We start from the raw sequence: 26,441 nt of genomic DNA, 5'->3' as shown, positions 1-26,441 counted from the left end.
CCACTCTGCAATGCAGAAACACGAGGGATTGTCTACTTGAAAGACAGAGTTACCTTATGATTAATCTACTTCAGGGTTGCATTACTGTGTTGTCAATTGCTAAGAAAATCCAGAACTGGTAGCAAGATATGTTTCCTGAATTACATTGCTCCTACCCTTGGGTGGATTACTGTACTGTGGCACTGGCAGTGGTACCTGGATGAACAGAACTTTGAAGAGCTGCTTTGGGTGGTTGGTTTGGACCTTTTTTATTTTCTTTTTGAAATAATCCAAAAAAATTATTAAAAACTTCAAACTCAGTGTTTCATTGACTTTCAAAATTTAAGTTATGCCATAGAAGCATCTGCTTAAGTTGATAGGTCATAACTAACTTTACTATTGTCTTTTTAAATATGAATGTATTCTGTGGACATATTTAACCTCTTCTGGGACATACTTAACCCCTTTTGGTATTACCACTTTTCCTTTCTCTGCAGACATATTTTGGGGGTTTCGGTTGTTTTTGTAGGTCTTTAGGCAAGCAAGATAGCAAGTGCCTTTTTAATTTAAAAAAGCAACACTGTATATTGTAATATCTCCTCATACATCTTAATAGAATCCCCACTCTTTAGAATAATATTTTTTCATAGCTTCACAGACAAGAAATACTACAGAAGACAATGAAATATTTGCTGCATTTAGACATTCAACATTGAAATGTTTCCCGTTTTCACTAAAACGCTGCTGAGATCTTGTCAGATGGACTTTTCTCCGTGCTCTCCCTGTATTTAGATTGGGCACGGCTAGTCACTATAGCATAAGTATTATAAACTTGTAAATACATTGTTACCTACAAGTAATTTATTTTATAAAGAAGGAAGCAATAAGTAAAAAAAGGAAGAGATTCTAGTAACTTTAAGACATGGAAATATTTCTCCCCTGGGTTCAGGGTTGCCTCATTTGCTTTGAGATTTTGCAGTGTATTCTGAGAAAGAAGAGAAGGTATCGCTACTTTTTTATAATAAAGTAGACCATTGTACATCAAACTTTGAACTCGGTCACAGCCAAAAATGAATTTTTTTTATATTTTGTGACTTCTAGACAAAATCTGTTTTGGTCAGGTTTTGCATGTATGTGCAACTGCAATGTCAGTTCCCACCTCCAGCCTTCTTTTTGGAGTAGGTCATGGTGGCATACTCTAGGATCCAAGTGTCAAAAAATAACCTGGAATGGGCGTGTGCAGTTTCTTTATCCCTGTTTATGTAAAGTTTCTCTTGTTTCTGCTAAGAGGAACAGAGGAGTAGGACACAAAAAAAAAAAAAAAGAAAAAAGGTGCTGCAACATCAGTCTCCTCCATAAAAGGATGGGAACATAAGAACTTTCTGGCTTTATTATGGCTGTATTCATACTTTAGCTTTTTGAAAAAAAAGTTACTTTATCACTTCCTTCTGGCTTCGTCACTTGAACAACTACTATCCTAATCAAAATATCTTCTGTGCTGACTTACGTTGTAGGGGCTACTATGAGTTTTGAAACTCACCGAGGCTGTGGGGAAGAGGATTTAGTTAAAATACTAATAAAGTAATTGTTAAGATTTAATACTGTATCATGATACTCTCTTTGCATCCTCTTTCTTACATTTCTAAACTAGAGACCAAATGGATGTATATAGGGACAAAACAATCCATAGACCAGAAAGCAAGCTGTAGCTTCTTAGGATTTTTTTCCCATGTCTTCCTGTTTTTCTGCCAGCTGCCCTTTCTGCAAGTTTTCAATAAGCATCTTGAGGAAGTGCAATGAGTAATGAAATCCTGCCTTCGTTCCTAGCCTTACAAATAAATACACCTATGTACAAAAAGTTTTATCTTCAATCTTCTCTAAGGACAAATTCACAGAATTACACGATCCAATTTTTTACTAATCAATGCTTTAAATTGGTTATTCAAGACTCTTCTGGAGCAGCACTTTTAAAATAAGAATATCCTGAAGTAGCCAAGTCTCTCAGTTTCTCCTGTGGAATTGTGCAGGCATCAGCAAATTAATTAAAAAAAAAAATACAAAAAACCCAGCCAACCAGAACCAGATCACCCAGCATAATAAAAACTCTTCTCAAAAACTCAATGAAGAATTGTATTGGTCAACAAATATTTTGGAATATACTTCCCCACCCCAATGTCAAACATAGTTACTAAAATATAGTTTCTTTTGAACTGTTTTGTTACTTACTGTTTTAAGAGAAAAACCTTCAAACCATGGTTAAGATGAATCTGAAACAGTATGTGAACAAATGCTCACATTTTAAATAATGTTCCATCATTCCTCAATCCCCATCTCTTGTCCCATGAGTAAATTTCACTGTCATTGTATAACTAAGATTGTTCCACTTCTGCCTGTAGTTAGCATTTATTATCCCTGTTTCTTCACTCCTTTCTTAGCAGCATTCTCTAGCATAACTGTTCAGCTGGTTAGACAAGTGTGATGACCTGCGGGCTTTGTGTGCCACAAAACATCTCAAGCCAAATCAGAGCACAAGACCTTTCCAGGGCTTCTCTTTTTTAAGACCTGAGAGGGGTATAAAATAAACGCTGATAGCCTTGCCCGATTTCTAAAATTAACAAGCAGGAGGCTAGCCTTGCACCTTTCCCTTCTCATGTAACTCGTGGACAAAGAAAGGGCAACACATAAGAAACCACAAAACAGGTGTAGGATGTACAGCAGGTGGAATAGCACAGATGGCTTTTACATTTCTGTTTAAGATCCTGTTTAATTAAAAGACGAAGTTCCATGGCTTTTTAGTGTCACTAAACTGATTAATTATCATGTCTTATACTAAAACAACAAAGTTCCTAAGACATGCTTGGCTGCTTCACTTCTACTGCTACTAACAGGCATAAAAACAGAATGGAGAAAATACAGCAAAAGTTTCAAGCAACATTGGGTTTGTGTAGTCTGTAGTTGGAAGGATTATGTTTTGATTAAGCTTGGCAAGACTGATTTTTTCCATTCATGGGCAAGCTTCAGTTTAATTAGTTGTAGAAATTCCTTATATTTTTATCAGTTCTGAGAAGGAGAAAGTGGTTTAAAGTTTTCAACAGGAATGCACAAAAACAACTTACTGAATTTAATGAAACTGCATCTGACAACAGTGACGTTTCAAGTCCAAATACATTCAGCCTTAGTCTTCTCTCTGTGCTAGAATTGACTGCTCACTTTTTAATTCCATCTATATGTAAGCCACCGTGCTTTGGATAATAAACAACTAAAAGTAAATCATGAACATGGTACTAAGTACTTACCTCCAACATTAAACAGACTCCTCTTTGCAATGCTAATTTTCTAGGCTCTAATTAGACTTGTCTCTGTGTTAATAGCTGCCAATAGAAAATAAATACCATTAGTTGAGCATAAGCATATTTCCTAAGTGTGTATGATCAGTATATTCTGCAGACTATTTCTTAAGACTCAAGAGTCATGTCTGTTAAAATTTGGCATGTATTCTTTATAAGCTAACACAGCTTGTAAGAAAACATGTCTCTTATTTTAAAGGTCAGTGGGTCACAAAATTACTAAATTACCATCACAGTGGTTGCAGTTTAACTGTGAAGTAGAGCTGAGTCAAGAGCAGCAAAATGATTGGATTGCCTCTTTTTTTTTTTTTTTTGGTGGTGGCTTTAGTAAAAACAGTTTCAGTCACTAAATTGCTTTTTATTCAATTCTTAACATATGCCTTCATTTGCTGTATATTCTATGCATCTAAATAAGGGTGCCTACAGAAACTGGATATCAAAATACTTATTGTTAGGGCTTTTAGGGCTACTAGGCTTGGCTTGCTATTTAAAGAATAGCCAGAGTTGCCATTACCACTGAAAGGAGGAGAGCTCTGAGATGGGGACACAGATCTGTCTCATCTCTTTTGAAGACAACCTCAACCAGCTTCAGGCAAATATTGATGAGAAATATTGAAAGAAAGTAGAGGGCTTTCCTCAGAACTAAACAAATAAATAAAGGTTACAGTAGATAGGTATTCTGACATTCCTATGGTGAGAGTAATCAACATTCAAATACTGTACTGCATTCAACTATTATTTACTAAAGAATACATCTATAAAAACACATTCCTGTAGAAATACACATACCTAGCAGGTAACATGAAATTCAAACACTGTTTTCACTGTACAAAACTTAAAAAAATACTAACATCACAGGTTTTGTACAAACATAGTGAGATCACCATTCTGTTCTTGCTCTTTTTCAATGGAAACTGAGAAACAAATGCTTCGATGGAAACAAGTTTCACAGGCCCAAGATCCTGCACAAACAGATTTTCTTGGACAAAGAGCAGGATGCAGATGTCATGTTTGTACTGACCATAGATACTAACAAAAAAGATACTTGGCCTCGCTGAAGTACACATTCAGATGATATGGAACTTCAGTCCTCAGCCTCTTCAGAGGTAGATTCATAGCACATTTAGACACCTAGAAAACAATACAGAACTGCCACTAAGACCATAGTTCCTGTTAAGCATCCTGTGAGACAATATAAGCAAGCATACAGCCAGCGCTCACGCTGGGTGAACGGAAGAAGTAAAAGGCCAGTAGGTGGCAGTGATGATTCAGGAGCTGGTCTCCGGCAGGTCCTCAAGCAGCGAAACAGAACTGCTGTAATTACACCGTAATTAGTGCTTTGTTCTTCATAGCTACCTTTTTAGTGACAAGAGCTTCCTATCTGCAGTAAACATTTAAATTATTTGTTCCTGTGCTAAACGGAATTAACAATATACAGGACCTTGTAACACATGGAGTTCTGTTTTGAAAATGAAGTCCAAGAAAGCACTCAGAACTGCAATTTCGGGATCACATACAAGTAACCAAAGGCTAAGCACTTCTAGGGAATGGTAGGGGGTATTTGTCAGGCACATTCCTACTTGTTTTAGGGTGTTCTCATTTTTCTTTTTTTAACCGCAGCAGTGGAGGGTTTGTGCCTCTTTCCCCCATCTTCTGTCAGCCTCACAGATGAAGCACCACAACATCCTCAGAGCTGAAGGCAGGACGATTCTGTTACTGGCAGCCAAATCCCACCCTTCTGTGAGAATAACTTTCCAATATGATAGTTGGCATAAGTCAGCTTTTATGCTCACTTTTTTCTACTGACACAATTGCTTTTCTACAGGCTTGCTGTTTTCCCTGCACAAGTCATCTTCAAGCACTTCAAAGATGAGGCTGTAATTACTAAGTCTAGACATCTTCAGAAAGGCAATGAGACTTTACAATTCATCTTGCACATTTACATGGACAGCTGGTTCTGTCATCCCAAGTATTGACTGCAATACACCTTTCACTACCAAAGCTCTATTCTTTCTCCTCAGGATTCCTCACACCACAGGCCCTTGCATACCTGGCACACTTCTGTTTCCAGAACTTGTTTACTTGATATAGCTGTAAACGTGAGAAGGAGTCAGAGGACAACATACTACAGCTGCAAGAACTAAAGACTAGTGAGGCAGCCTTCAGACTGGCCTTAGGAAAAAACCTTCAGATCAGGATCAGAGACCTTCTGTCAGCTAATTCTGGTAACACAAATTCAACTACAGACACCTACAAGCAAGGCCTCCAACAGAGAAGCTACCCATAATCACAGAAAAGGAGGGACAATGAAAGCAGCTCCACAAATGACACAGACCAGCTGGAAAGAATCTCATCTAAGGAAACAACATGAGCCAGCAGTATCCTCAAGTGGCAGAGAAGGCCAACAGCATCCTGGCCTATCTTAGGAATACTGTGACAAGCAAGACCAGGGAAGTCATATCCCCCCAACTCAGCACCGATAAGGCCCCACCTTGAGTACCGCATTCAATTTTGGGGCCCTCACAGCAAGACTGCAAGGGTGACAGAGTACTGGAAGAGGCTGCTCAGAGAGGTGATGGAGTCATCTTTGGAAACGCTGAAAAGCCACCTGGATACATTCCTGTGTACTACTCTAGGTGATCCTGCTCTGGCAGGGGGCTGGACTAGATGATCTTTTGAGGTCTTTTCTGTGATATTGTGAGATTCTGTGTCCTGGAGAGCTGCCCAGAGGTCCTATCCATTAGAAGAGATGAGCTGCAAGACATAGAGACATGACATGCATGCTTATACTGCACACAAAGCTGGCAACCTCCAACAGTGCAGTATCTGCAAAGCAAGCAGAGGCCTTAGCCTCTAATCAAGAAAATGGGATGCTCTACCACGTGGAATTATGTCAAGTATGATTTAGTCACTTTATTTGTATCTATATACGTTACATTTTGATTCTCAAGTAGTCAAGGCATGAAATACTATTCTCAAACATTTTAGTACATCAATTTTGTAAAATACAGCCAACCCAAGGTAAATTAGAAATACACACTTTATGGTATATTAAGTGCTTTGAATAATTATTAGTCTGTCCACCTGCTAGTGAGCAATTGATTTGTTTTTGGTTATTCTCACAGAGGAGTCCCTTCCACTGGTGACTCCCCTGAGCCAAACAGAGCTATTTAATCAGCAAGTTCCTCATGTGCTTTTGAGGGATAAAATGCATCCCCATTCTACTACAAGGCATTCTGCTGTCTACATGATGACTCAAAGCAAGTCATCGCTTCTGACTGAGACAAGATTTAGACATCTGTCACAAGGCCTCAGATCAAAACACCAGAAGAGACAGTGTAGCTGTGAAGAAATGCTGTCTTTATGTTTGCAACTGGGATTTCCTGGTGCACACATATACCAAGCCTGTGTTATAAAGAAATAAAATATTCTAATCAAAGGGCTCATATCATACCTAGGCTGTTCCCCAGAGAGATCCTTAGGCATGCTCCAGGAACACAGACCTAACAGCCCCACAAGGAGCTACCTCAAAATTTTCTTCTGCATAAAGTATCACTGTTCTTTTGAGAAAGTCAGCTTTGCAGCAAGTGAAATACCAGGACAAGTCTTCTTCTGAAAGGGGAGTATTTGAGATATGTTCAACTGCTGGGATTTGAACTAGAAGTGCTTACGGCTTTATGTCACATGGCATCCAAAGACGTCACCGTACAAGTTGATACTGTGGCTGCTGGGTTACCCTGACTAGTAGTTTTCTATTCACTCCAGGACTAGGCTATCAGCCACCAAAGTTAGTTGTTGGTGCTAACTCAAAAATCACTCCTGCAGCTCTCTCCAACTGCTATAACTTCGGCCCCAGACAATCACACTTCACACATATGGGCTCTGAGTTCACAAGCTGCAAAACAGCTGGCCAGCAGAAGGTTCTGCCACTTCTACGGTGCTGACAGTTATGCTGTCATGTAGAAGGGAACATTAGCTAATGAGATAATCATGTTGCTTGAGAACCAGTTGCTTGGAACTCTGGAAGACAAGCAGTGTAGAGCAGCCACACATCACGGGAGTAAAGGTTACTGGTGACCAGGCACGGCCAGCACATCCCAGCTCTAGGTCAGACTAGTGCAGATGCCATGACATCACCCACACTGACGCTCCATCAACCAATCCACATACTGACAAAAGGTGAAGGATAACATAAGCAGGTACTTTTGGGTCACCTCAGCCAGTCAGGCAAGTCAAGTTTTTTCCTCTGTAAACTTTAGGAGGGGAAAGAGGAAGAATACATGTAAACTTCAACAAGACCAGAAGAGATTCAGGCTGCATGGCATGCCTTTTCACACCAATGGACCAAGACAGTAGATAGATGGCACAGAAGTGAGAGTAGCATTGATCTGATGTGACTGTTGGTTCCTCACTAAACAAAGCCATACACACCACTCAGTCCCCCTAGGAGTGCATGTCCACACAGGGGGCAAGATGAGTCCCAGAGGTAATCAGCTGTACCTGATGCACTGTGTTGGACCAAAAAGGATTCTGGGTCAGAGAAAGCAAGAAGTACCATGTCATCTTTCCACAGCACACATCACTGCAGCCTTCAGCACTGCACCCCAGAAACAATGATTACATGCTACAGAGGAAATGAGAATACTTTTATTTCTGCTGCTTCAAGGTCAGCATCTTTGCTGAACCTCCAGAAGGGCTTTGCAATGGAGTGGGTAAGACCTCTTCCAACACAAAAAACTGTTGCCTCAGCCCAGACCTGAATTGCACTGGTTGTTCTTGGAGCCAACAATTCAATTCTGACTGCTGCCCAGATGTCATTTCTGAACAAAGCCATCTGCTGTAGAAGAAAACACTGGATACAGGAGCAGTGAACAAAATACACATTTCAATCCAAAGTTACAGTGAAGATGGCATTACCAGGCAACTGGTCAGATTGAGCAAGTAGTCACAAAGAGCTATACTGTCCCAGACTCCATGTTTGTTTGAAGTTCCCCCATCAGAGACTGAAGAATTATTCCTGCCTCTCAAACCCATAAACCCCTGTTACTTACTGGCCTATATTATACTTATGCTAAAAAATGAACTCATCACCTACAAAATCAGGTAAAAATCAATTAAAATGGAAAGAAGTGCTACTTTTTTCCATAACACAGAGATTCACAGGTCTGCACATCTTACCCATCATTCAAGACACTTGTTAGTTCAGGTTTTTCTTTTTACAGAAAATGACAACTACATTCATATCAGTGGTGGGGGAAAAATAAATAAAAACTAATACTGCTGAAGAGTTTTTCCCCATTAGAAACTGCACAGTGTGACAAGATCTGGATGCTCATTCTCAGCACATCATGAATGCAAGAAAAACTTCGTCCTGGCAAAGTTTCACCATGAGGTAACTGCATTGTTTGAAAGTCCTGGGGAATTGAAATGGATTTGATCTGTCAGGAATGACGGCTTCATTAAGGAGAAAGTTGTCACTGTAAGGCAGTACGTTTCATTTTGTCCAGCAACTTCGTGCCTTCTGCTAATGAAAGAGCTTCATAATTTTAATTAATCAAGTTTTGTTAAACTAAAGGGCATATATTTCAGTTACCTGTTTCCAGGGATTTGGGCAACATTCAGAGCAAAGAGTTGTTCAGGATTAAAGGGATATGTTTTGGGTTTTGCAGTACGCTGATGACTGACAACCCATTTTTATGGGATTCAGATAAAATTAAATTGCAACAGATAAAGACAGAGTTGTACTGCAGCAAGATACCTTAAAAGATGTCATGATATGGCATTATAGTGCTGGAGCTGCCTTTTAAAAAAATACGAATAAAAAAAAAATACTGTTTGCAGAACCCAGGAAAAACTGAAGCTACAGAGCAAAAGCAGGACATTCATGGATCCTAAGCAGATCAGCTACCGACCACTGCAACAGCAGAACTCAGGAATTAACTTCATTCTTCTCTCCGTCCTGCACCCACATGGGTAGGGGGTAATTTCACATTTGCAGTATACATCCACTACAGAAACATGAGCTGCTCTTATTCAGCACCACTTAGGCAGTGCAAGACTTTGAGATCATTTTCTTCTACACCATCATGAACTGGATAGTATCTGTTCCAGTGCTCTTACATGGAGATAGTGTCACTTCCCCTACTGAAAGAAGATGTCTCTTATCAATGCTGTTCAGTGAAACCCTACAGCTTAGATCCTCAGTGAAGCTGGTTAGCTTATCAGCCTCCAGGAGAGGACTAAAGTACAACAAGCAGATTTCACACCTCACAACATCAACACATGGCCAGTGTAGACATGGAACTGCAATCCTCTTTCTTACTGCTGGACAGACTGCAAGAAGGGAGCAGCCTAAAATGTCACTGTCCTCTTGTGCTTTCCCAACATGGGTTTTAGCTCAGCAGTTCAGGCCCAGTCCTGTCCAATGGTCTGGCACCATCAGGAAATACTTGTCCATAGCTTCACAAAACCTGGTCCGGTACAATTCTGGAGAGACCACAGTTGGCATCTTACCTAACATGTGAGAGACAAGAGCAGTTAGAAACAGCTAGAGAGTATACTGCAGTACCGAGATGTTACATGAGATTACACCACCAGACAGCATCATGATGAAGGCATACTGTACACAGAACAGTCTTGGAACCAGCAAGCATTATCAGCTGCCTTTTGTTTCTGGTTGTTTGATGACTTTTGTTTTGGTGGGTGGGGTGTTGATTTTCTGGGAAGCTTGTTGGTTTTGTTTTGGTTTGGGGTTTTTTGGTTGGTTTTGTTTTAAATAATTTTTTTAGAACATTTAGGAGGTAAGACAGATCAAGGTCTGAACCTCTAATACTCAACTGAGATACCTGAAGTTGGAGAAACCATCTAGGCTTCTAACATTAGCCCTGATCAAATTTGCGTCTTTTCCTGTTCTCCCATTTACAGGTCTTCTGAGTTTTTCCAGCAGAGATGCAAATCTCTCCCATGAAGAATTCCATTCTATGGATATGCTCTTATCTTCTCCAGACACTGAAGTAGTGATACATTAAATGTTCCCCTTCCATTCTCTTTCCAGTCCTCCTCCTAACACATGGTCAACACTAGGCAACACTACACAAAAGGTACTCTACTCATTTCCGTAAAGGGAACTCCTTAAAATATAGGAAGCAGTCAATCATTTGATAAGAATTCCACCACACTAATAGCTCAGAGTACATATGATTTTCTGGACTCAGAAAACATCTTCTGAAGCCAGACATTAAGTTTTTTTGCTACTATCTCTCTACAGATGACTAGGTTTGTATGTGAGTAGCCGGTAACTCAAACCATAAAAGTCAAGCCTCGTACACAGGTGACTCACCTTGTCCTCCTAAGATGCCAGTTGACTTCACCACCATTTCAAGCTTTTTGTCCCAAGTAAAAGTGCGAATATAGTCTGTGCCAATTAAAACAAATTTTTTTTTAAAACCCACACAAGCATATCTGTTGCAACTCAAGGAACAACATTCTAAAACATATCTCTTCCCCCTCAAAAAGGGCAAGAAACAGTAGGCTTCCATAGCCACAAAACTTCAGCAGTTTCCCTACCAATTGCCTCACTTCCCAAAGTATTGATCATCTTTGGATAGGGTGAACATATCTCAACAGCCCAAGAAGATCACAATCAGCTCTTACTGCCTCTACAAAAACAGACTATTCAGTTTGTGGATTACTTTTTCTGATAAAGCCTGAAAGACATTTCAAAAACACTTCTAGTTGAGAACTGAAGTCCCAGCTAGCAAACTGCAAGTTGTTAGTACTTTCTAGTTTTTTAGACTCTTGACTATTTGGGTAAACGGCATGAGAATCTGTTCCCTCTGTATGTGTGTCATTTTGCTGTCCTATCAAAAGTCTTACAAGATTAAAGAGCATATTTTACATGACGCTTAAAGCTAACAGTCCCTTTACTGTGGTGAGATCAGCTGTTCATGATCTGAAGGAGCCTGTTTTACACAAGTATCTTCAAGAGAGCAGGCTATCACAATGTTCTCTAAATAATACCCTGAGATTTTACAAAGTACCCAAGCTAAACTTGCAGCAGTGGAAGAATTAAAACTATTAGCTTGGCCTGAGTTCAAGTCTGATGTCAGAATCTCTTTTATTTTTTTCTGTTTATTTTAGATCCCAATGTGACATAGAAAATGCGTAAGTTAGGTCTGTGACCTTTAACTTAATTCTTCCATTCTTACCAATACTGTTTCTCCTTAGATCCACCTCACCCCCTGACCCCCAAATTAAAATTTAAATGGCTATGTAAACATTAATGATCTGAACTTCAAAGATTAAGTCACATAATAGCACACAAATAACCTTCCCTACTTCAACCGGAGTCAAACTGTACGTTAAACACATATTTGACTGCTTTTACACAACTTGTGGGGCCTCCTGCATATAATTCCTGGTAATGCATGAACTTGTGTTTGCAAGAGCTGGAGAGATGACTTCCTGCCTCCACTTTGAGTATCCGTGAGAGCTGCGGGTGATATTCCATCAGGGAGAAGACAAACCTCACATCTCTGTGGTGGTATAACAGTTCTAAGAGTACTATAAACATGTAAACCAGAAGAAAGCAGTTTCACCAGCTGAAAGCAAGAAAACACAGAAGACAACATACCAATGATCCCAACGACCAGTTCATTGTTGGTATCATCACGACCCACCAGCAGAGAATAGTCGATGATGAGGTGACTGGAGAGGAACTGGGAATCACTGTGTATGGAAGCTCTCAATACAGCCTTGCAATGAGAACGGATGTACAAAGGATTGTCCCGGACCATCTTCAGAAGGTTCTCATCCAGCAGGACTAAATCACAACTTTCTTTGCCTGTGTCTGTTTTAACATTTCTGTTCCGGAGGGAGCCCTTCAGATCAAAAACCTGTAATAGGAGAACAGCACTACTTTGTTCCACTGTTCTGTGAAGTTAAAGACTTCACCATACCTAGCTGCAGTGTTTGAGAAGGTAACACAGTGGGGCAGGTCTTTCCATTTCCACAGGAGTAAGACAGTTGAAGAAAATTCTTGTACTACAAAAATTAAAGTTTCCCTAGTGGAGAATAGTATGCAAGCCCACATGAACATTCTTATACCTCGATTCACAAATTTTAGGCAGGTTATTTCATTAATATTTAGTCTAATGTAAGGGACAAAGGGTATCCCTATTTTTATATTGTATGGGTAAATTTAATTTTCCAGTCAGCTTCTACAGAATCAAACGTTGACAAAATTAAAGGTATTGAACAAGGGATGTGGGTCTTGCATGAAGCAATATTTAACACCCATTGGCAAGGCAAGAGACAGATGATCATTAGGTTGCACAGGATCTCTCGAGGTCTCCAGCCTAATGCTCTGCTTGAAGGAGAACCTGTTAGAGAAGGTTAGTCAAATCTTGACTGGCCAGGACTTGAACAAATATAAGGACAGACTCCAGCCTCTTTGGGTCTCTCTCCTAGTGCCTGACCATCCTCACAATTTAAAAACAGAGACAAACAAAAAAGAGAAAGCACAAGAACATCTATCTAGAATTTCTTCAGTTCACGTCCTCAAGGATCTTTTGTTTGAAATCAGGCACTGGGAGGGAAGGTAGAAGGAATTCTCTAGTTTTAGAGATATTTGTTGAAGAGAATTTTCCCTCATCTGTTTCCATTTGCCTTCATTTGACTGCCTCAAAGTTCACTTTTTCTTTACTAAGAACAAGACTGAATCCAAAAATTGTCTCACACAAAGTGGTTCAGGGAAAGAACAGCAGGGTCAAAACATTGTTAATTTCCCCCCTACTACGCAGTAGCTGATGATCTCCATCCATGAGGCAGGCCCTCCTTCTAAACACATTAGTCTGCAAATCCCAGGTAGTTCCAAAAGCCTTACAGAAAAGTTTCCTAATTAGGCTGGCAGTGTTTTCTCTTAGACACCAGAGATACAGGGATAAAAAAGACTTCCAAAACCTGAAGACTGAACGACAGCTATCTGAACTAGCCAATACAGGTATCAACTTAGCAAAGATCACATACCAAAAGGCAGTGCTAGCTAAAGGCAGCACATGCAAAGCTAGAAGGTACCTAGACAGCTACTGGTAACTCTGCTGTTGCTTCCAGTCAGAACCACACTGCAAGGAACAGGGTATTTGGTTCTTACCTGAGCCATTTTCCTGCCATAGAAAAGGTTCTCCATGACAAGCAGATCCAGCTTCTTTTCAGTGTTGTTTTGAGAGTTCTTGTATCCAATTCGGTATACCCCAAGGATTTTGGCCAGTGCTGTAGGTTTCTAATGAAGAGAAGATATGGGGTAAGATCTGTGTATACACAGCTTGCCTGTGTGCACAGGCAATCAGGAACTGAACAGAAGGCACCACTGTTGTGTTTGACCATGCATTACAGCTTAGAAGCTTTAGCAGATTTGCCATCTACTATTCATCTTAAAAACATGTTATTAGTACAATTCATACCATCTGACACTTTACTTAAGCAAAAGGGGTTAACGGAAACTGTTACTAGTCTGTAAAACACAGAACACTAAAAAAACCCAAACGTCTTTTAGATAAATACCTTCTGCTGAACTGCATTGATGATGTAAGTGAAGTAGTGTGGAGCAAAGTCAAGGAATGACTGGACTTCCAGACGAGGCATCTGCTTCAGGATGAATCTGTCATCTGTTTTAACATTAGACAGAGGCAACAAGGTTACACAGAGTAAGTGATGTATCCTTTGCAAGTTCCTTAGGATCATACTGATGAAGTGGTTTGAAAATCAATTGAAGTACTACAATTCTCTTAAATCCTTAGCTACAGAAGCTCATTTCTAGAAACTTTTTTACTTCATATATTCTGAAATTCAGCCTTTCTGGATTTCACCCTTCTAGCAAATCAGAGAGAAGAGACTGACTGATTTAGACTTACCTCTGCTATATGGGCTTGTTATACATACAACGGAAACAGCTTACAGACCCTTGCGTTCAAGACTTTTGAGTAGGGGCCACAGTTAAAAAAATTAGTCCTATAAATCAACTATAGCGTGTGGAATTATAAAGAATGACTGTGCTATTAAGAACCAGTTTTCCTTGAATTATGCTCAATTCTTTATTTTCTGAAGCCTGCCTAAGAGAGTACAACCCCTCTGCTCAACTGGCTGCCCTAACAAACTACTGAAAAACAGAACTACATTTTGTTCCCCTGCACATACAAAGAGACAATCTGATACTGAAAATCCCAGAATAATCCATTTAACTTTCCACTCTGAGTGGCCACTTGACAGTGAACAGCCCTCTGTCCAGAGGCAACCAGAGATTAAAGGACACACTAACCACCACCATGCCCAAATAGTACCCTCTAATTATGAAGAGAGAAGAAATTGCGTTTACCTTCAGTCACATAGAACGCAGCCCCAGACTTGCCACCTCGTGCCTGCCAGGGCATGGAGTGGGAGAGAGATCTGATGAAGTCCTCTTCACTACTCCCCAGTATCACTTCCCGCATCTTGTGAAACTCACCAGCGTAATAAATCCTGCAGTAGAACTTGGCATTTGCATCTGAGAACTCTGCAAAAGAACATCTTCCTTAACAGATGAAATACTCACCAAGTACCCATGATGACACTTAGATTTTACTGATGCCTAGAAGAGTATTATTATGCTAAACTTCACTCCTTCAAGCTTATTGTACTTCGAGAGTTTAAACACAAACAGAAAACTTAGAGGAAATTCAACCCCTGCTCAAAGTACATACCGTGGGAAAGCATCCAAACAAAATATCAATTTTTAAAAAGTTTTATGGGTTGTTTTGGCAACAAAAAGATTGATTGCAGTAAGTAAAATCTGCATTGCTCTTTTTTATTATAGTGGGCAGGATTGAAAAAAAAACAAAAGAAAAAATTGTTAACGTCAAGATTTCACATTACATTTGCGTGAAGAAAGGAGCTTGTCAGCTAATACTTCAAGTTATTATTTACAGCTACTCACGTAGTTCCACATGGGGATTCACCAGCTGCCTCTTCTGTCCATCTCCTCCATCTATGTCATCTTAAGGAACAAAGAGACCATTCAGTCAATGTTGTTCATTATTACTACTGAGCAATCCATGTAAGATGCTACTTGTAAACTCACATTACAAGGAAAGTTTTTTGTTCTGTTTTTTTTTTTTTTCCCAAGAATACAGAGAGAACTATACATAGAAAATTAGAGATGCAGCTATAATTTTTATGATATTATATGCAACCTAAAAGGGCACTGCTGTTCACAGGACACAAGTACAAGCTCTATCTTTCACCTCTTTCATGAAACAATGAAAGTTACAGAGGAAGTGCAGAAGAGAGACTGTGCTGTTGCCAGTTCAAAGGCATTCAAGCCCACATTGCTCAATGCCCTAGAGTTATCAGGATATGAAACACCCTGTTTCCCTTCTCATAAAGCAAAGCAATGTCTTTAGGAGAAACCTACATTGGATGCTCAAATAAATAATTTTCAATGCGTGTTGAGTAATCTTGGTCTGCCGAAAAACCATGAGCAGGAGTGTGTTCTGGGCCTTACAGGTATGAATGAGATTTGGGAGAAGTAGCAGTCCAAGATAGGAGACACACTCAGTAGTCCCACACCTTGAGGCTCTGCTCCTTGGTTTTCTGTTCCCTCTTTGCCCATCTGTCCAACCTGGTAGTAAGCACTGTCAGCACCACGTAAGGTCTCTTTCTTCTGGGAAGACAGGTCTGGGCTCTTCCCTCCCGTGCCACGGAAGAAAGACAAAACGCCAGATGGTTTCTTTGCTACAGCGAGAAAGAAAAGTTGGCCTTGGCATTTCCACAAGCAGTTTAAGAAAAGTATGACTTACATGGACATCCTCCATTCATTTTTCTAACTGGAGGAATGATGCCATTCAACTGTAATTCATTTCCAACCAAGGTCCATCAGGTTAGCTCATTTAGTGTCATGATTAGCATTCTGGAATGCTGAACCTTTGACAACATAAACCATGTGTGAGCATTTTTAATATACTAAGAACCTCACTTCTCCATTTCAAGATACTTGAATTGCCATCTTTTTAGAGAAGGCAGCACTAAAAGAGGTCAGAACGTATGATGGGCAGCATGCCCCACTGAACAGGCTAGACTCAAGGGCAACTCAAAGTCCACTACATCTAACATATTAAATCAAGGAATGATAGTCTGATCTCATAAAAATCAAAGAAAGCCATCAAGCTCATCAACTTCAAAAAAAAAAAAAAAAAATCAAACAAACACCACCACCTCTTCAAGTCAACTCTAAAACTAGTCACGACTTAAACTCAGAACGCATTTCCTTTATTCTAATAACTTCCATAAAAGCTAGAATCAGGTTAAGTGGACTCAAGTCTGAGCTGAGATTAGCATCACAGATACAATTCTAGAAAAACAATCTTACGCTGCTCTGGTTCAGCACTGCGGTTTGAAGGACCCATGTTAGTCTCTGGCAGGCGGACAGGGCTACTTGTCTTTGGTTTGCTGTCTGACATGCTGAAAGGAGAAAAAGAAAAAGAAAGTCAGTCACGAGCCCAACTAATACTACTGTCCCAGACACTAATGCTTCACTCTTCTACATTTATTTCTCTCTGCTGCCCAACACCTAGTACTGCCAAGGGAAGAGGGTACAGTTTATGGCTGCGGTGGTGTGAAGTCTTTTCAACACTGTGCTCCTTCCACTTCCCCAAGAAAATTCTCCCAAGACTTCAAAGCAACAGCTCCATCCACCACCACAGGAACAGTAAGCAGGCCCAGTAACCCCTACCATGCACACAGCCAAGGGATCAGATGCTGAAGCCAGCACAGACACCAATATGAAATGGAAACTCAAATACCACAAGTACGTGTTGATTACATGGAATACGTCAGATTCCATCAGAAAGCAGAGATCTTAACAGGGGCATATTTCCAGGGCCCTTCCCTGTTCTAGTTTTGGCTTATTCACTACCATCACTGCGCCTTTGCTCTATGTATCGTAGTTCCTCCATGTAACCTGTTTGGTTGTAGTCCTTCTTCAGAACTGTTCTTCAGAGATGCTTTGGACAACTCATCTAGGGCATTTCTGTACTCCTTGCAACTGAAGGGGAAGGGAAAATAAAAAGAAATGAGGAAAAACAAAACCAAAACAAATGAAAAGAGTGAGCTGTTCTCTGGGAAACTAACACCAGCCTAAAGATTCAGTTCAGAGAGAGAGGAAACAAAAACCTGCAGTAGAAAAACCTGTCCTTCGCCTTTTCTTACAATTAGAACTTAGCTCTCTTAAAAAAGAATCTACTCTAGATCACACTTCAGGAAAAAAAATCCCCCCATGTCTCTCCATCTCCCATAGTTTAAGAACACGCTTCTTTAAAATTCTGCTGCCTTGTGGCATTCAAACCCCAAGATTTACGGAAGCAACTGGCTTAGAGAGCTGAGTAGGAGCAAGAGCTGCTACGACAAAAGGTAGGTAAGGGACAGACAGCAGTATGAATACATAACTGTTGTTCCCTAGCTCAGCTGCACTTCCTCCTGGCTAGCAAGCTGAGCAAAATTGAGTTGCACTTCTTTCTCTATTAACATCACACTACAGGGAACACTTACACAACTAATTCATTTTATGTACTACAGTTCAGCAAGAAAAGCCCCAAATCCAGTTGCAATTTGGAAAACCTACTTTCCATATCTCACTGGGAAAAGGAGAGAACTTCTATTCTGGTGAAAACTCTCAATACAACTGAATCAAGAAATTCTGTCATGTTTATTTCCTACCATTAGGACTTAAATATTCCTTGTACAGAAAAGTTGCAAAAGTACAACATGTGTCAGATGAATGGCAAAATCACACCAGTACCTGAGAGCAAAAGCTATGATGGAGCTTGGTTCCTTCTCACAGACTGCAATGGGTACACGTTCGTGCTCATACATTAGGTAATGTTTATCTGGGTCACTGAATGAGGATGACATAGGAATACTGTTAGTAGATCACAAAAGCTTGTGGAAAGAAAATGTTAAGTTTTGGTCAAAAACCCAGATCTCATCACTGCAATCCCAGGCACAAGCTGCAAGTCTCAGCACGGAACCAAAGCTCCCCAGATCAGTTTCTCCCAATAGACACAATTAATAGCTATGTGGTTACATCTAAGTAGGAATGTGTTAGGGCAATCAGCACTTCAGGCAAGCTGTTCATATCAGAAGACCAACTTCAAGTTAGAGTAAGAGTCTACTTCTGTTTAGCAGCCACTGTTTCTAATGGCACCAAAACCTGCCTGAGTTCATTTTGACTGTCCTGCAGCACAGCCTACAGAGTGAAGTTAGGGGACAAACCTCAATCCTTCTGAACAAGCAGTTTAGCAGAGAAATTTCCCAAAAAACTTCCCAGGTTTCTATAATATTTTCTTCTACTTGTCTCTAGGGTTCAGTCATTTAACTTTTCCTCACTAGCTGCTGGCCTCCACTATGAGCCTGGGGGTAAGATTCAGAAGGTAAACTCAGGCTGCCAAACGTTAGGCTCATCTCAAACAAGAAACACTAAAAAGCACGCAGACCAAGCAGCTGAAAGACTTCCCAGTCTGCCCATTTTCACATGAAGGGGAAACTTGAGGGCACATGCAGTAGCCATTGAACCTGACCTACACCCAGACAATGTCAATTTGAGTCCAACCCTTGGAAGAGGTCTGGAAACAAAAACAAGAGGCAGGCATGTAGGCATATAGCTTTCATAAGTCTTCGCTAAGGAAGGACATTTCTGCTCCCTCCCTGCAGCAACAAAGTTAGAAGGCACCTTTCTCCCCCTGCCCTCCACCCCTTCCCCTCCATAAAGAGTCCTGAGGAGGCACATCTGCTAGGAGGAGAAACTGATAATACATATGCACAATGGTGGAGCATTAATAAGACAAGAAGGTAACCTACAAACACCTAGAAGGGACACAGTAAACTTCTTGCCTTGAGGAAGTTCTATTACTTATTCAGAGGCAAACCCAAGTGATGATTTAAATCATATACCAAGCAAAGGCAACGTGCACATCTTTGCAATTTGACCAGGCTGCTAACTTGGTACATCATATATATCATGCAGTACTCACAAAGGAAACTGAATGGGGTTATAGCTGTTTCCAGGCAAAAAGTTAGCCAAAATAGCTTTCATAGTGGATTTCTCCTTCACTTGGCTGTCTGTAGATCCCAGTGAGTGTCCATCAAATACATCTGGAACAAAGGTAAGTTAAATTTGCATCAGAATATAAAACTTCAGGGTCTAAATTCAGAAGCAAGTTTGCAGTCCACAGACTGACCAAATTTGCCATTTCCTAAACAGATCTGATACACTTGCAAAAGAAAAAAAAAATAGAAAATCACAACTGAAGTGTACCTTCTGAGCTGCTTGTTGTATCCTGTTCAGACAGCATGTTGGCACCAATCATATGCTCTGATGCACCCTCTGGAGAAGTGGGCAGCTGAAGATGGGTAGAGCCTGTGGAGCTCTGACTTGATAAAGTAGTCATGAAACGATCCTCTGAGAGTACCAGGATAGTTGAGGACAAAAGAAAACATGTTACACAGCTGTCAGAAGTGATACTGCTTGCTCCCAGGCCAAGCTATCACCAGTGCCTGCTTCTGTGAAGTTTTTACTTAGAAAGTAGGTAAGGCCACCCAGGGCAAAGGAATGGGCAAGCTGATCAGCGTAGCACATAACCCCCTGAAGATACGTACACATGTAGTCACCATCTTCAGTTCCCACAAACTCTTAGTATGCCTCTCAAGTAAGAGGTCTCAGCACCCATAACCACTTCACAAAGAAGGCAAGGGGTATTTCCCAAATTCTAGGTCTGATAGTTTTTTAACTCAAGTTCAAAGAAAAAGCCTTCCTGGCCAATTTAGTATCATATTAGAAGCAGACTTTGCTTTTTATAACACCAAGCTAGCAACTGGTGCATTGCCATCTGACACAATGGGGATTCACTGCTTCTCTAAATTATCAAATTTGACGAAGAATCCCATGGTATGACAGGGGAAAGGTTACAGCAAGTGTCTTCTGGTAGCTTAAGAAAAATAAACAAACAAACAACAGACCTTTTTCTCCATTTTGCAGTGCTGGAGAAGCATTGCGTGGGGAAGCATCCATGCTACTGATCTAGGCAGAACAACAAAACACCAGTGATGAAGCCAAGCTCCTTACAGCTCTACCCCTTCCTCTGCGGAACTCTCGTAAAAGCAGACGTGTCACAACAGAGCACTCCCATCCACTGCACTGTACATATAAAAACCATCCTGCTGCTAGATCAAAGTTAAAACATACTTGCTAAAATGCACTTAAGTGGAAAGGAAACATACGCATGCAGCAGAGCAAATCCAAGGTCTCACAGGGTTTCTCAGTGCACCTGGCTAATGTTAGAACTACTGGGAGTTCAGCTTCTCTGTATGATGCTTACAATTGTACTGTCTTGCAGTCTGGACATTTTCTCAAAGTAACAGCTCCCCAAAAGGTTCTTCAACATTCTGGCAACTGTACCTTCAGACAGAGCTTGAGGTCGCAATCCAAAACCATTTACCCATCCCCACAGACAGTTCCCACAGGACACATCCCAGAACAACAATGAACTTGCAGATTCATTATCAGTCCTTCCTATGTTTTTGCTCTGCCTCTCCTGGTAATTTTTGCCTTTTATTTTTTCACAAGGGATAAAGCTGATGGCCAACACCTAGAGTCTAATGATATGACCTCTTTCTTATCTAGGCATACACCTGACAACAAATGCAGCTGTCTGCTATCAGTCTTCAGATTGAACACCACACAGACACCACCGATCAAAGTCTATTCATACTTAGTCATCTGCTATGTAATAGGACTCTGGGTTCACACCTTTAGAAAAAGATACATCCACTAACAAGCAAGTCAAACTTTTACAGCTGAAAACTACATGATGTAGTAAAACAAGTTTACTAAGTGAACTGAAGCCAGCCTTGATACTACTATATAGCTTTTAACCTGCTACTCATACCTTGCTTTCTTCACCTTGCCTCAGTCTCCCAGGGCTTGGTGGTACTGATGGACGTTTTCTACCTTTCTCTTGTTGGAAGAGATCCTGCAGTCTTAAAAAAACAAACAAAAACAAAAACACCCCAATCAGAAGATATGTTACAGGTATTAGCTGTGAACAGCAGATGTTATGAGGGTTTTTTTCCACACCAGAACACAGCCATATATGCTTTCACAAGCCTTTACTACAAGCTCAGGTGGTTGCTAACAGGTGCCAAAGGTACGTTTTGAATAGCCAAAATCAGAATACACTCTTCACCTCTGAGATAATTTCACCTAATTAATTGCTTTTGCATGTTCCAGTCTTCTCTTCCCTTTATTCAAATTACACTTTCTCCTCTCAAATGCAAGTTGCGCTTTGTAACAATACTTTTATCCTCAAATGACTTTGTTCCAGTCAACCAGCTCTGTGGTCTTAACCAGTAGAGAACATTCAGCATAAGCTGTCATAACACACTATAGTAACTGCACTATGGGGAGAGAAAGTACAGAAGAACCTCTTCCCTTCTATAACCAACAAAGCATTAGTGTTGCTCACAGTTCCAACATGTGTCCTCTTACCTACTATTCCAGGCTTGTAACATCTCACAAAGTCCTTGCTTTTTAGCAATCAGAGACTCAAAAACAGATTGCAGCTGTTGAGGTGTGTCTAATGATGACGAAAGTAGCCTTGCTTGGATTTTCTCAGTCCAGTTTAGAAACTCTCCCTCTTCCATCTGTCAAAAGTAAAACTATTAGTGTTCTGTGACCAGAAATGACACTAGATCTGAGCAGCTTCTCCACACACTTCACAGCCTATAGTCTGGTGATGCAGAAATAGTCCATTACCTCCTTTTGGGCAAAAAGGTCTTCCATCTTCTCTTCTCTTGTTTTGTTGAAAGTATCTGTTTTCAGAGAAGCAAGGCGATCATCAACAGCAAGATACACTTGTGACACCCTGTCAACAGAGATGCTAAGAGTTAAGCTGTGACTACTTGGAAGAGTTTCACCAATCTTAAAAGTTTGAATGCATTTAAGGTTAGTGTTTAAGAATATAAGGGACAATGCATGACAGTTCCACACAGTATGCTGTCCCACCAAATTTCTAATAGGAGACACTGGAAAAATTGTATTAGTATTGCAGAAACCTAGAAATTACACACAATAACACTTACCTTCACAATCTATTATTAGAAGTTGTCAGAGAGTAATATAAAGGTCACAGACATATTACTAACAGAGGGCAGTTGTTGTCATCTGTTTACAAAGAATCTCGGACTGCAAGCTACACCTCCACCAGAAGGGCTCAGAGAGAGTCAAAGTGAGTAACTCTTACCACAGCCCTAAACAAAGCTCCACAGATTCTGAGGTCAGGTCACCACAGAGACAGTGTCAAACAGGATGCTGCCACCAGGCAGAACAGCAGTCAGGCTGGATTTAATAGAGCTTCCATCATGCCTGTCTCCCAATTATTCTCTACATTTAGAAGTTGTAAAGACTTACAGTAGTTTACCTTAGACTACAATAAGGTACTAGACTGCCTGCTGGTCTCATACCCAATAGGTCACAAATGCAATGCCTTTTACAAACCAGAGTTTAGTAACCACAGAACCTGTGTAACAAAAACAGTTCTGCTTGGAAATAGATTTGAGCAATGCCTTTGCATCTTTTTCTGGGCTGAAGGCAGAGTGTAAACTTGGTCAGACTTTCCATAAAGGAATGTAAAGGAAGAGGTACAAAGTGTTACCTGCAGTTTTCAGATTAAGTCTTCTAGGACTGCCTTCCTCCATTCCATTTTTAGTATTAGAGAGAGGAACTAGAAATACCTTAGCTATAATTGAGAAGGCATTTCATAAGGTGGTATTTCAGACACCAGCTGATAGCCAGCCTTTCAGTGGCTACTTAGCAGTATCATTCAAGTATCAGTTCAACATCAATGGATGGAAAAGAGAAGAATTATATTTTCTACTGGCTATGTTTAAGATTAGTTGCTGCCAGATGAAAAGACTTGAGATTAGTACAGACAGAGCAGGTGAAGGTAATATGATTTCAGTATCATCCTCTCTTAGATGTATATGCATATATAAATGCATTTAAAACCATTACTTTTCTATTAAATAATGAATATTCAGAAAGTCTTACCTATGCTAACAAAAATGGGTGTGTATTATAAAAGTCCAAAATACGGATAAGCTGAGGAAGGCATTAAAAACAAAGCTTACTTTTGAGAGAAGTCCTTGAGATCTTGCAAAATAGCAACTTTTGACGGGGCCTGCCGCTTGATGTAGATCTTGGGGAGTGGGACACACACTTCAAGCAGCCGGATTGGAGAGTAGCTAAGAAGGCAATACAACAGCTGTTAAGGAGACTCTCCCCACATACTACTAATTCTATACCATATTGTGTCTTATGGCCCTCACATTAAAAGGGAACACAATGGCAGTGTCTTCAGGGCTTCAGTTAATTTTAGTAGCAATTAACGCCTTTTTCATTTATGTCCTAGGCAAAATATGAAGCCAGACATCATGTTGCAAGAATAAAATTCTGGAAGTTTTTGAGATTAGACAAGGAAAACTGTTTCTCTCCTGTTTCATAAACTGGAGCCAACCATTCTTAGGAACACTGCCCACCCTGCACAGGACAGTGATGGCACCCACAATGCCCTCTCCATCCAGCACATAATCTCATGCTTGTGGTTATAGCACTGTTCTGTTATCTTATTCTGTACTCAAAGTGAAGGACAGGACCTGAGAAGGCCATACTAGAGCTATATGTTTCACATAGCACTAGAGAGAGAGAATATTAAGTTTCTAGCAGTGGACCTCACCTGAAAGATGCCACCATTTGATTATAGGAAAAATACTGATGATAGTCATGGTGGATGGAATGACCACAAGGCTCCGCATTGGCCCTTCGAGTATACTGGTGCCCATAGAATCTCAGCTCAAGGTATTTTGCAAAAGACATAGACCAAGAATCATTGGAAAGGGGAACAACTGGTGTCACCTGAAAAATTAAAAGCCAAATGTCTTTATTTCATCTTTCTACCAAGATTTAAGGACAAGCTAACCTACATAGTAACCTAGTATTTCTAGTATCAGAAGAACCCGCAACCCTTAAACATAACAAAGACAGCATTTATGCAATGCTAAGACCAGCACATAGTTACAATAAATCAGAAAAAACAGCAACTACTTGTTGACCATGACAGGAATGCAAATATATCATTGATAGAAGCTTATATCTGGGATGCTCTTTCTCTGCACAGAGATAATTTCCAACGACCCAGTCAGCAGCAGTGGTTTCATCGCGTACTTTTTCTCTGGTGATTCCGCAGCTATGAATACATTGGAATTGCTCTGCAATGCATCTCAAGTCCAGCAGTGCTTGCAAGCTTAGAGTAGCCACAGCTTTACGCATACTTAATAGCCACATGCATATTAATGTTTACATGAGCACACAAAAATAAAAGGTTATAGAACAGGTGTATACACAGCAGTGCAGGGTTTGTCTTCAGCAATTACAGCAGCTTCCTCTAGGTATCCTTAAATCCAACCACCATGTTTAAGGCAGCATACGTAGGTGAATTACGTCACCCACATGTGTAATAGGGATGTTTGCGTTTCAGGCACTGCATGAATCTTTTCTAATTAAGTTTTGTTCTTGTCCCTTTGGAGGCTCTGAAGTTCTACAATGTTTAGGTAGAGATGCGCATCCAATTCGTAATGTTTTCTTAGCTAAATTACAAGCTCCCAAACAAGTTTCCGATAATCACAATCTTACTACCTTCTTCTTTCAAAAGCAATTTATTATTCATCTAATGAAGGTTTTACTTACTTTATAAAGACTATTAAAGGAAGTCTAGACATCACACTGATGCAATGCAGTCTGCCTATCCCACAGCAGATCAAAGAATACCAAGTGGTTTTCACAAAGTCAGTAGGTCTCAGTGTCTGCCCTTCTCCATACATACATTCGTTTGATCCTCATACTGATTCACTGCAAGGAAGAGACTGTACCCATCACCTTTAAGAGGGAACTCCATTTTTCCCACGTGTCAGAAATCAGATTCCAACAATATATCAACTCCACTTCAATCTATTCTCTCAAAGTCAGGTTTGACAATTCCTAACAGGACTGCCTCACACAAGATGTTTGACCCTCAACAATTCCACAAGAGGATTTATACAGATGTGAGAACACCTGTGTTAGCAACAAGTTTGGTACCAGTTCAGCCATAGCTCCAAGAAAGAGTACTTTTTCAAAATGCTGCCTTTCCATAAAAGGCCAGGCACAACAGGAATATTAAATTGGAACAACAACGAGTCTGAAATCCACATCCTTACCTGTTTGCAGAGTCTACACCAGGAGTAAGTAAGAATGGTGTGCTGGTACCCAGGGACCGGAGAGTCCAGTTCCTTTAACACAATTTGCACGCAACCTTGCCCATGAACAAAGCGACGAATGTGATGCACCATTGGTGTTTCACAGAACATGCTGGGGCATTGGTAGGATGGCCTTATAGAAAGAAACAAAAGCACTTACGAAGGCACTGCTGAAGAACTGATTCGACACATCTAATATACCTTTTAACATCACAACACTATTTTTGAGTTTCCAAAGCCTTTAGTGAAGGCTGTTTCTGCAGACTGAATTGTACACATTTAGAAATAGCATGTAGGGACATTCCCTTGCCAGCAGTGGTTGTAGAGGTCCCATACTGGACATTGGCTGCTATCATAACCTTTTCACAATGAATCATTTTTTACCAACATATTCCATACAAAATATGTATTAAGTACCTGGAAGTGCTTGGCACCCAATTAGAAGACCATTTTGGCAACATACTAGAGCAAAGGTTATTGAGGACAAAGATGTGCCAAAGAGCCTTCAAACTGGCAATGTTTCAGGTCCTGAAGGAAGAGGTGAGTAAAATAATGCCATGTACTCTCTTTCAACTGAAAAACTCATGGCCTTTCTTCAAATGAGTTTAAGTAAAGGAAGAGAAACTGACGTCAGAATAAAAGCTGAATTGTTTAGATACCAAAGTACAAATAGGCAATTCTTCAAAAACCAAGCAAACCTACAAAAGCCCAAATCTTATTTGCTCATGTGATGGGGGGAAA

At 40.3% G+C, this 26,441-nt stretch overlaps 1 protein-coding gene across 1 annotated transcript in view; it reads right to left on the bottom strand.

Annotated features, from left to right (window-relative positions):
* Window positions 1-9,433: 9,433 nt before the first annotated feature.
* PIKFYVE (phosphoinositide kinase, FYVE-type zinc finger containing) overlaps window positions 9,434-26,441 on the bottom strand; it is a 55,253-nt gene continuing 38,245 nt past the window's right edge. Inside the window, exons 22-41 of the mRNA XM_054381434.1 lie at window positions 25,662-25,833; window positions 24,143-24,321; window positions 23,538-23,651; window positions 22,165-22,273; window positions 21,898-22,052; window positions 21,299-21,389; window positions 20,370-20,430; window positions 19,669-19,812; window positions 19,385-19,505; window positions 18,154-18,249; window positions 17,317-17,400; window positions 16,726-16,817; window positions 15,927-16,091; window positions 15,295-15,354; window positions 14,698-14,874; window positions 13,887-13,990; window positions 13,477-13,605; window positions 11,959-12,220; window positions 10,666-10,740; window positions 9,434-9,839 (exon numbers count right to left, since the gene is read on the bottom strand). Of these exons, the coding sequence (XP_054237409.1) occupies window positions 9,724-9,839; window positions 10,666-10,740; window positions 11,959-12,220; window positions 13,477-13,605; window positions 13,887-13,990; window positions 14,698-14,874; window positions 15,295-15,354; window positions 15,927-16,091; window positions 16,726-16,817; window positions 17,317-17,400; window positions 18,154-18,249; window positions 19,385-19,505; window positions 19,669-19,812; window positions 20,370-20,430; window positions 21,299-21,389; window positions 21,898-22,052; window positions 22,165-22,273; window positions 23,538-23,651; window positions 24,143-24,321; window positions 25,662-25,833 (2,506 nt within the window). The 3' untranslated portion in view covers window positions 9,434-9,723. The remainder of the gene's footprint in view (window positions 9,840-10,665; window positions 10,741-11,958; window positions 12,221-13,476; window positions 13,606-13,886; window positions 13,991-14,697; window positions 14,875-15,294; window positions 15,355-15,926; window positions 16,092-16,725; window positions 16,818-17,316; window positions 17,401-18,153; window positions 18,250-19,384; window positions 19,506-19,668; window positions 19,813-20,369; window positions 20,431-21,298; window positions 21,390-21,897; window positions 22,053-22,164; window positions 22,274-23,537; window positions 23,652-24,142; window positions 24,322-25,661; window positions 25,834-26,441) is intronic.

This window comes from Indicator indicator, chromosome 5, assembly GCF_027791375.1.
Source record: "Indicator indicator isolate 239-I01 chromosome 5, UM_Iind_1.1, whole genome shotgun sequence".
Lineage (NCBI taxonomy): Eukaryota > Metazoa > Chordata > Aves > Piciformes > Indicatoridae > Indicator > Indicator indicator.
This window is presented reverse-complemented; position numbering and strand designations above follow the sequence as displayed.